At 43.0% G+C, this 11,539-nt stretch overlaps 1 protein-coding gene across 1 annotated transcript; it reads left to right on the top strand.

Moving 5' to 3' along the window:
• The first annotated feature begins 725 nt into the window (after positions 1-725).
• LOC111260449 (fork head domain-containing protein FD5) lies at positions 726-3,184 on the top strand. The gene has a single exon (XM_022833255.2). It carries the CDS (start codon positions 1,393-1,395, stop codon positions 2,254-2,256), a length of 864 nt encoding a protein of 287 aa, XP_022688990.1. The 5' UTR covers positions 726-1,392; the 3' UTR covers positions 2,257-3,184.
• Positions 3,185-11,539: the final 8,355 nt, after the last annotated feature.

Consider the following 11,539-nt stretch of genomic DNA (forward strand, 5'->3'; position numbering starts at 1 on the left):
GTTGCCCCAGCAGAAGCGGTAGAGCTCGTCGACCTGAACAACGTTCTCCTTGTGCTCCTCCCCCGGCGGAGCTCCCATTCTGCTCTCCTAGGCGCCTGCCGCTACCTGCATCCACCTCTTCGTTCGTAGGATGCCGCCCGTCAGATCGGCCAACTTCGTCTTCTTCTCATACATCTGCCGTTGTTGCCTGTCCTAGCGTACAAGCTGCTATTCGATTCTATTCTACTCCCATAGTCGCCAGAGAACAAGCTCTATATACAACTGGAGGCTAGGAGACGGCCAGTGTTGGAGGAATAACGGTGGCGAATTCCCGGCCCGTCTGTCCGCCTGCTTCGATTCTCCTTCACGACCAGAACGACAATAACAGCAGCAGGAGTTTCGGCAGCGGTGGCAGGAGAACACCGACGCGGACAACGACGAATACAGTGTGATAGTGATGGTGATGCAGCAGTACTTCTAGATGTAGCCGTAGCTGGCAATAACCGAGTAGTAGCGTTAAAGCGTCAAACTTTTTATTGAATTTAAGCCTCTGCCATTGGCTGTCGGCCTGAGTTGGACTCCGCCTATGGCCCCTCCCCGCGCGAAGTTCCAGCGAATGGCGGAGCCGACCGTAGCGTTGGCCTGCCCTCCCTGTACTAAGCGAGTGTGTGTGTGTGTGTATATTTTTACACTGTTGTGAAACGGCGTTGCAAATATTGTCTGCTTGTGTCTGCTGGCGTCTGCCTCGCTGTGTGTTGTGTGGGCCTGAACACTGCGGGGGGGACCGGGCCGTTGTCTTCTGAATGTTCGAACGTGAGTGTTTCGAGTGCTCCCGGTGGCTGTCTGTGTGTATTTGTATGTGTAAGTGAGAGCCTACGAACAAGTGCTGAGTTTCTAGTTATGAGCTGACTACTGCTGCTGCTGTGTGTTGGTTGTTCGTGTACAACGTCGACTCTTTCGCATGTGTCCTACTCGATCAAACATAAACTCGCTACAATTACCAGCCGCAGGCACTCGTGTCCTGCTCTTTGTGGGAGCAACAACCACGTACGAACTGAAGGTAACAGTAGGGACCGTGGCAGCAATTTCTCTGTGAACACGTCGATTAGTGCAGCAACGGTCGATTAAGCAGGCATCATAAATTAAAGCTGCCATCAAGTAACAAGTGCGAAAACAAGGACAGTTCCTCACGCATTTCAGACGGATGAAGACACTATAGTTTAGCTTCACAGTTCTGGTTAGTCGGCCTTGTCATCGGATCGGTCCCTGTTTGGCAATAAAAGTTGTAGCCACAAGTATAACTGTTGCCTAGTGGCCGGTTGGTTGGTCCGTGTGAGTCGCAGAACACCTGTATTCTGGTACTGATCGTACAAGTCGTATCTCCCTCGTATTGCGAAACTGTGATCAGTAACAATGTCTAGTTCACCTCAACCCGCGGACCTCAGTAGCATACCATCTATGACAGATTGTCACCTAAGGCTAATGGAGTATGCCCAGCGTCTTCTTCAGCAACATCAGCAGAGTTTAGTCAGCCAGAATCCGATGTCGCTCTTGACGCCGATGCCGTTTGGGCCTCAAATCGAGGTACCCAGCCCGCTGTTAGGCCACCCGTTCCATAGTCTAAATCGTTTCCTTTTGCAAGAAGATCCCAAACCCCAGCACTCGTATATCGGCCTCATCGCTATGGCCATCTTAAGCTCACCGGAAAAGAAGATGGTTTTATCAGATATTTACCACTACATTCTCGAAAACTACCCATACTTCCGCAACCGCGGGCCGGGCTGGCGCAACTCGATTCGACACAATTTGTCGCTGAACGACTGCTTTGTCAAAGCTGGCCGCAGTGCCAATGGAAAGGGTCATTACTGGGCCGTTCATCCGGCCAACATTGACGATTTCACGAGAGGCGACTTTCGAAGACGGCGGGCTCAACGAAAGGTACGAAAACACATGGGCTTGTCGGTGCCTGATGAAGACGACAGTCCCTGCGCCAGTCCTGTACCACCTCCACCGACAACTCTTTCAGGAGCTGCCCTGTCGCCCTTTACGCTTTGTCAACCTTTCCCCCCGCCCGTTTTACCAACTCGACGAACATTCGATGTAGAAAGTCTGCTGGCACCTGAGCCCAAACTGTCATTCCCGGGCCGTCCAATGTGGTCGCCTCTTCTGGCCAGCGTTGCTTCCGCGGCGACGGCTACTAACCTCCAGACCCCGAAACTGCAGCTCGCGCAACTCGACGACCCCGCGGCTGTTCTCCTGGAACCCCGTTTAGAGTAACAGCAATAATAATAATAATCACAGTTGCAGGTTGGGATGACGGATCACATCCCCAGCTTAACAACAGCTTTGAAACAGACTTGGCTAGTAGTTAGATATCTGACTTCTACTGAGGCAGACGACAAGTTGTGCACAAGAGTGTTCTCAAGACGCCTTATCCTTTACAAACATGTTGATTTGGAGCGTTCAGATGCTTGACGAGAGAAGAACAAAGAGGATAAACAAGATCCATACCGGTGCAAGTTATCCAGTGAAAAGTGAAGTGATGTTATCAAAAGTATCGATCTCGAACAGAATGATCTCATCACACCTGAATAGACGTTTAGCGTTACGTTTACGCGGCTATACGGCTTTCAAACGCGACAATGTAACCCTAACAAGCCATAGCAGGCAAGACACATGTTCTATTAGTTAGATTCTAAAGGTGTCAGATGTTGCAATTACGTATGACGTAGAACAGTTGATACGGTTTTTGAAGCTATGTTCAGTTGTGAAATAATAACCACTTAGATATAAAGAACAGTATCGGCCATGTACACTTCCAGCGACCCACACCGATGGGGCTAAAAAGCGCCATCGCGAAAAGTTCTCTGTCTCTAATGCGGATCGCCTCTTTGTTGGCTTCTGATCCCATTAAACGCACTGATTGAGCGGTAGCATTATTAAAACGTTTGACGCATACTCTCGCAGAATGGCAAAAAAAAAGAAGAACCAATAAATACATCTTCTAACGGTTCAAGTGAAGTCTGTTCTAGTAATCAAATGACGAAAACAGTTTTCCGCCAGCTTAACATGGAAGATGGATAAACATGTAGAAATAACCTGTAGATTATCTTGTACATATCTGATGTAAATGCAGACGGGAACGGTACTAACAAATGTGATGGAAAATGATTAAAAATAAAGAAAGCATATTGTTGTATAATGTGTAAATATAGTTGTACACTGTTTTAATTTGCCGTCAAGGAAGAAGGGGAGCGGCGGGGGTAGTCGAACGCCTTCCTAGTAGCTAGTTTATGCCCGAATGTTTTGAGTAGAACTTGTTTCTGTACGATCATTCTCTACCATATGGGCAACTCGAGTGCCTCGATTCTAATCTCAACCGAAACCGCTCAAATATATTCCTCGAGCAAGTAAAAAGGTTTACTTAGGGATGTATTGTGTAACAATGCTTCTCAGCTGATCTGCAGCGTTTCAAATCTTCGCCAACACACTGAATATATTGACGATCCAACAATAAATAAAACCTATTTTTGTCTACCCTGTTATCAGTGTCAGGTCCAAACGAATACCCACCCATTAGTTTTTGATACATTTATTAAGAGTCGATAGAGTACGCAGATACGAAGAGGTCCTGTTGAACATAACGGTTGCGACAGTCTGAGTAAATCCGAATGCTTCTCAGCTTTTCTGCGCGTATAAACTTTACTGAGGTCAGACGTCGCGCTGCAAATTGACAGCGAATTGTGTCTCGACCTTAAGATTTCCGGAAGGTATACGATTATGTCGACCAATTTAATTTCAACGTCGAAGATAGAATAAGTGGCGCCGCACTATTAGGCGATCGTGAAACTCTGAAGTTCTGACGAATCCCAATAACGGCTGTTCCGAACGTAAAACTTTAGGCATCTTTTTCTCAGTAAAGCATTGACAGATGTGGCAGGAAACTTATCGCATGGCTAAATCAGTCAGGATCAAGTAACGATAGATCATCGTTTACAACTGATAAAAGGGTTATTTTAGACTCTTTGAAGTTACCTGCTAACGAAACTTAGAGCAGATTCGACGGTAGTTCTGTCGTAACATGCGCTGCTTTAAGCTAGTTTCCTAAAGGATAGTCTTTTATGCCATTTTCCTACCATATTATAATACTGGCAATAAAGCTCCTTCTTATCGTTATGGGCTCATACGACATTACGTAGTTTATAGATAGGAGTTAGAAATATATTTAGTTTCATTTGGAATAGAATCTGGCATAAACTCTATATATCTGATTTTAGTTTCGAAAGACCCTTAGCATCGGTTGTAGTTATTAAAAGCAATACCTTAAACTAGTTAATAACACGGTAATGTACTAATTTTTTTTTTTTTTTTTAGATAATTGTTATAAGCAGTAGTTACTGGATTAGTATTCGACCCATTAAGTTCGGGCATTTGCATCTTCGCGCTCTGTGTATACTAGATTATGAAATTTTAATATGATATTACATCCCTTTCTCTGTCGTACGGGGGTATTCTGCCTTGGTCTTCAGTGAACCTTTATGTTGCTGCGAGCATTCCTGATAATCAATAGGGTCCCTGAGTTCTAGAAGGCCCAGTCAGCGTTCAACGGCTGCAAGTAGTCGTCGCAGTTACATGTTACGAATATATAGAAACATGATTTAAATTGTGCTTTTAGCCGTGACTCCGTTTGATTGATTTCAAACTAATAGCTTCCTTACGGGAATTTCTATGGGAGAAGAGATGAGCGTTCGATAACAGGTGAAAGTTTTGAGATCTGCTTATTCAGTCCTCAGTCCAGTCCAGGGTTCTAATGTCATGTTGTACTGATAGGGATCATGCAACAATTGACATTACCTCGTAATTAGTCGTTTGTTTCGAATACTGTTTACTAGCCGGAGCGGTAAGTTCGTCTTGAAGTACGGCTGTATCACGCTTGCAGCTCTACTGTCACATCAATGAACCGCACAGTACGGCAGAACTTAAACGAACTTAAGTTATCTCAATCGAGACAAAACCGAAAACGCGGTGATGAATATGAAATGGATATAGAAAGATAGTACAGTGATAAACTATAATAAAAATAAGCAAATCAATGAAAGTTTTTTCGGGTAGAATTTTAGAATTAGGCATCTAAAGTTATGATTGTGAAGATAGGGCTAACAGAAAGAAATCCTAGCGCATTGTCTTTTCGTTTATCTGGACTTCACAGACGCTGTATGAAAATGACATTTGACGCGTATTGCTTAGACAATCGTCGACGCTCTCCCAATGATTTCCGCGCTCTCAGTCACAGATACCTCATATGCTTCATTCGCAAAAGCTGCCCGATGTACTAAGCAACGTTTGCCAAATGTTTCGCAGTATCGCTTACCACTATAACGGCTTTGCGATTATTATGTAAACAAATTTCATGCAGAAAGTCTAATGATATTCGTATCATTGAAGTATAACTAGAAAAAACATCCAGTAGGATCGATCTCATGTCAAGGGCTGATGCCCGGCCATGCGGCAGTAACCTGAAATTGAGGGCTGGCCTGATTCATCGTCTCAGTTACGATCGACACTGAACGAAGTAGAGTTTAGTTGTCTATGATATAAAAGTGTGTGTGTTTTTTTTTTTTTTTTTTTCATGTCTGATGCACGCCTCAATGTTAGAGCATCAGTTAAGCGACGAAACGTGCCTTCTTTATTAGAGCATCGCTCGAATAAGAGGCTTTTTTCTATTGTTATAGTGAAGTTAGTAGTTTTTTTGGCAATTCGAATTAATTGACTCGGTTGGTTCTGTGTAATCTCCTCTCATAACATCGGCAATCACAGTCAGTATGAGATGATTTCGAATGGCTGTGTCAAAGTTGAGTTCTTGTCTTTGGTCTGTTTCGAAACAGTGCCGCACCAGTGAACGTCTCAATATAGATCTCATTGCCGGTTACGGCGTTGTTTTTACCAATTCAGCTTACTACGTTGCCTTGTCTCTGATGGAGGACTTCATCTAGCGAATGTCGATATACAGTACGAAACTATGGAACGGGTCGAGGCTAGTTTAAAGTCTTTCTAAATAGGCATAACTTACCATGCCACTTTGCTCTGACACAGGGGGAAATTGATGATCGGGGATGTAGTCGAGGTGCTGCTTCCAAATTGGCTTAGAGTACATACAGCCCGTGTAAATGTTTCGGTGTGGGGTTTCAAAGCGAGCGTACTCGCATTTCAGACTGCCAAAGATAGGTACTAGAGTACTTCGCTCTTGCGTGTTAGTTGGATACAATAATGCATGTTCAGAAATAGTGCAGACTGAAGATTGGTCATTATTATTACTCTATCTACTTGTAAACCAGCAGCCCAGGTAAGAAGTGCCAGCTTTTCTATGAACTCAATTGCGAAACGTTAACTTGCTTCTTAACTTAATCAACGTTTATGTAAAGTCTCAGAGAATGTGTTACCGAATTTCGGATCTGACTCCGAAGTTGGCTACATATTCGGTAGAGAAAACAAATCCTATTATTATTTGTTAGCTTGGATAATACCTAAGTAGAAATGACGTACCGGATATCGGCTGCTTTAAAAAACTTATGAAAATCGCACACAATTGGCTATATCGAGTCTTCCACATAGATAAAACTCAAGCTAGGGAATAATTTCTATGAAAACCTTTTCAATAAATATATTTCATTAAATAGTTCCAATGAATATCAATGCAAGTTCCTTAGAGCTGCAACAACAGACTATCAACTTTTTCATTTAAGAAACGTTAGAGAAATATGTGGATTTTTCCATGGATCTTTCGGGTGTACCTGCTGCCACAGGCCCCCGTACCGCTGAAAAATCCATGGCCAAAGACCGTCCCGGCGTACTAGGTCCGATTAATTTAAACTGGGCGAATGTCAAGTTGTGGTCCCGTATCTGTAGTTCTTTTAGATGAATACCAGAGCAGTACTATAAAAAGTTACCGACTTCAATACAGCATAGCGTTACAACTTTTAAGGTTATAAAATCAACAAAAAAAAATGTCGACTCGAATCTAAAGCTCATTCGTTCATTTGTAAGAGCTTATCAACGCTGGTACGAGTCTTCTCATCAAAATTAGTATGATGTATTGCGCTAATTACATGACTGTAGTTGTTCTCTACAGCCCTGTTTATGAGCAAGCTTTTGTGTTTGGTAACTCATGTAAAATTGCGGCGTAACGATGAACAAAATTGTTGCCAAAGGTGTTTACGAAGGCCTGTTCGTTTAGACCTTGACGCCTAAAATATTATCGCTTTTTAAACCACAAGTTTTTGTTAATGATAAAGAATCTCAAGTAAGTTCCCGTTACGTACAATAAAGGCTAGAAGTTATTCAACATGTAAAGGTTTGTGTTTTTTTATTTATAACAATATTGAGCTTCTACTAATTAGTTCTAATAATCTTTTTTGTTCCTCATGCAGCTTCTTTTGTTTTCTGTTGTTCGACAGGTACTCGCCATAGGCTTTTAGTTAACTTTGATACCAATGGCGAAAGACAACAAATCGGCCATATATGTTCTTTTAGGTTTTATCGAAGTAGTACTGTTAGCGTCACATCAAAGAAGCGTACGTGGATCATACATGTTTTTGATAAAACTACAAAAAGTAAAAAAGAAAAAAGTAAATAAATGTAAATGGTTCCATTTTGTGGGAAACAAAAGCCCGCCCGCTTTCACGGTCTCCGCAGACTCTTTCGCTAACGGTAATTTCTTTTGGAACGGTACTAGTACGGCGTTGATATTTGCTTATCTGTAAGAAAGAAGAAACTTGTGGATGATGCAGAACCTCCGACTGAGGGGTGCAGAACCTTCGGCACGGAGCTAGGTGTGCCCCTGGCTTCGATGTTCGGTTGGGATTGGAATGTGTTTGAATTCGAGGTAAAAGCACTACCGCCTCGAACGAATTCATACGCGTAGAGACACTTGATTTTCACTTTTTTCTTATTTCATTGCCTTTCCCTCTTTCTCGCTTCTCCCGAGTTCCCACCAAATTCCCACTTTCTCCCGAAGTTCCGTTAGGGCTCTTGGGAGTTGAAGTCGGAGGAAGGACCTCTGATGAGATTGAATTCTCAACTAACGGTTAGCTCTGCTGTCTTATATGACTCGTTTCGTTTCGGGTCACGCGTTCATCGCTGCCGTCCGTCCGGACCAACACATAGGGGCAAAAGGACTGCCCACCGTAACGGGCAGTCCTGTGGGGACCACGTCTTTCGCAAACCCCAGCGGAGGTGGAGAGATCCAAAGTGGCCGACGGTCACAGCAGTCCCGACTGAGATAAAAAGCCTAACACTGGTACCGAGCCATAAGAGGAGTCAAATGAGTAGTTGCCCTCTGGGATTCTTGCTGTGTACGAGTGACAGACTTGAAGCCCACGGCGTTACGCTTCGTGTACCAGTTACTTAAGAAAACGGATTTTACGCAGAAAAGAAGAACTGCGATAGAACGAAGGGATGGTGATGACAAAAGCAGCGATTTTAGACATATCTTCACCAGATTGAATATGCAGTTTTAAGCAGTCCTGCTAATTAAATGATATGCCATTTATCGTAACACTGATTATCAGTATCATCCGATCGATTTAAATAAGCTCATATATATTTTGTGCGCTAAGGCCTAAACAATTCCCAAGCCAATACATACCGTTGAATGGGTACACCTAGTATATCTTGGCTAACCTGGACGTGCCCGTAACCATGCACCATTCGCGTATACCGCACCCATGTTAAGTGCGCTAGGCAGCCTGAAAAGCTTCCTACGCAGAGTATCTACCTCAGCAATTGAGTATCATACGCCGCCTTAGGAGCTCAACGAGTGGTAGCCGAATTTCATACATTACACTGTTTTCTATCGAACAGAGTTAAGTATCACCCAACTATAAGCGCGTAAACCATTCCGTTATGGTTAATGTCTAACATTTGAGCCTGGGTTTGTGCTAAGTCTCAGCCCCATGATGTTATTTCCATTACAACTGGAGAAAAAAACGAAACTTAGCAAATCGAAAGTGTGTGATTGATTAGAGGCGTAAAGTTGTTAGAGATGATCGATCCGACCGATCCTTTATTAGAATCCGTAGAGGCATTATGATTGAGTCTCTAGTAGGCGACCAAGTGAACCTTATGTTCACAAAGACCGTCAAACTTTATTAATTTACTAGTTGCTTAGAGAAACAACACAGATCGATATCAATAGAATGTTCATCGTGTCCCCGTACCCAACATTCGGACCATCAGGGATAACATTGCATGAAAGCATTCGCTTTAGGATCTGACAGAAGATCAATGAGTCAACATTTTTTGAAAATAATCTACATTATTATTTACTAAATAGAACTTATGTACGTAAGAACTTCACACTGTTTATGAGTAAGCAAACATCAAGGGGCGCTATAAACCTGAAGTGGATTTGGGCTACGACTTAAGATCCCGTTTAATATTGTTATATATTTAGATAAATAGGTCACACAACAAATTAACCATATTTTCTATTCCCAACGTGTTTTTGAAACATGCCATATCTGCAGTCTTTGATTGAATCGGCAGCCGATGTGACGACAAATTGTTTATTTAACATTAGAATTGTATTTGAGGCAAAAACCTTTATTGGTATTGCTGGTGATTGAGTTAATATCACTGATTAGCTTATATTAAAAATGGTATAAAATACAACTTATACAGGTTAATACTTACACACAGATACCCAAAAGACTTTCAAAATCCATTTGTATATGAGTAAATAGCAACCAGCTCCGAACGTAGCTTACGCAACGTAAAATCAATTACACCTGCAAAACGCACTCTTGATTTTTAATTACATCTCGTTAGCTTAAATGCTGGCCTACAATGTCATAAATCGTCTGAGGGCTCTTCGAGCCCAGGCTTATTGTCTTACACTTACTCATACGCAGCTCCCCATAGACTCGGTTTGACAAACAATTGTCTGAATTTTTTTTGACTGAAGTTTGCCAAAATATTCATCTCTTCGGCATCATCCGTAAACATTACAAAGAATAGGAACGACGTCCTTTGCTTCACCATTACTAAATATATAATATACCAAATAGGAGGATTGCCAAGATTATACATTGTAAACAGCTCGTGGATACTCCCTCCAATCTAGGGAATGTTCTTGCTAGCTTACCATTAAGGCCTTAGTTTTCTAAAAGGTCCGGCACCTACTATACTAATTGTCGCACCCCCTCAGCACGCAGCGCCGACGTCAGCAGAGGCATAATGTCAAAAGCACCTTCGAACACAATACCCACATCCACAATGGGGTTTTTCTACCAAGTTATTTTGTTAAAATACTAAAAGACAGTATCTGTTCTAGCTCGTCCTTTCCAAAAACAACACTTGCTTCTTTTCTAACAGATAAAGAGTGGGAAATGGCCTATTTCACGATGATGATGATTGTTTCCGCCTCTTGCGCGCTATCGGTCCAAGGTCTGTATATACAACAGCATGGCAGAGCATGTGTTATACAACGAGCTTTTCCTTGCCACTGCAGCATATGCCTGTAGGAGCTCGAAGACATCCCAGCCTTCGGCAACATAGTTTCAGAGGTTCAACACTGTCGGGATGAGCAGGATGGGGAAAAATAGACAGCGCCGGTCAGCCACAGGTAGAGTGTGCCAGGGAATACAGCCGTGAGGGGGTTCGTTCGAATGACTGTGCCCGGTAAACTGGGGGTGGATGCTGGCGAAAGCAACGCTAGCGAGCGAGTGCGAAACATCCGCCCCTAGCGCAATGAAGTGGCCCAGTTGATCTGCAATTTGCATTGCTAATACGCGAACCTTGCCTTTCCCATCCCTTCCCGGCTGCCAAACCCCTTTGTGCCCATCACATCTCATATTATATATACATGCTACTGCATAGAACTTCAACGGCCGCTGGTGCTTCGATGTGCCAACAGCCAACGAAGGATGTCCCAGTGGCTCTTACGCACAAGTAGGCGCTCACTGGGGTGCTTACCACTGGCAACACTTCCTTCTTCTCCACCTCAACTTCTACGCGATCTGCCAACCTTGATCGCTTTCAGGGGCAACACCACCAAGGACTAGGTAATGTCTGACGACCTGAAGCAGCAGCTATCAATACGTAAAAAAAGACCACCTGAAGTGGTAGAATAAAACCGAGCTGCTGGTGGATAATGATACACATTCATGCCGGAAAATCCATAATAACAGAAAAAAAGCTTACACCTGATAAATGCTCACTGTTATTACAGGAAAAAGTTTGAAACGAATCATTTGGAAATCAACCAACATTTTTGAAATGCTATCGAGTAATCCTAAAGGGCTGTTACAATGTTTGGGCATACATATCATTCCTTGTAGAAGCTAACGCTACACTAACTTAACTGACAGGCACGAGTTCTTTAAATTCATTAGCTATAATAAGCATGCTACCGCACAACCTAAACCTTACTTACGAAATAGACTGGCTTTGCCGAAACAAAAACTGCTTAGAGCACAGGGCGTAAATTGTTGCGTCTATCTTCTTACGTGCATGTGCTCGACAAGTGTCAAACACTAGAAGATTAGTAGAGTCGTATGACTGC

The sequence above is a fragment of the Varroa jacobsoni genome, unplaced genomic scaffold (assembly GCF_002532875.2).
Source record: "Varroa jacobsoni isolate VJ856 unplaced genomic scaffold, vjacob_1.0 scaffold_7, whole genome shotgun sequence".
Lineage (NCBI taxonomy): Eukaryota > Metazoa > Arthropoda > Arachnida > Mesostigmata > Varroidae > Varroa > Varroa jacobsoni.

Coding starts and splice junctions, on each gene's coding strand:
- LOC111260449 (XM_022833255.2), top strand. CDS start 1,393: ATGTCTAGTTCACCTCAACCCGCGGACCTCAGTAGCATACCATCTATG.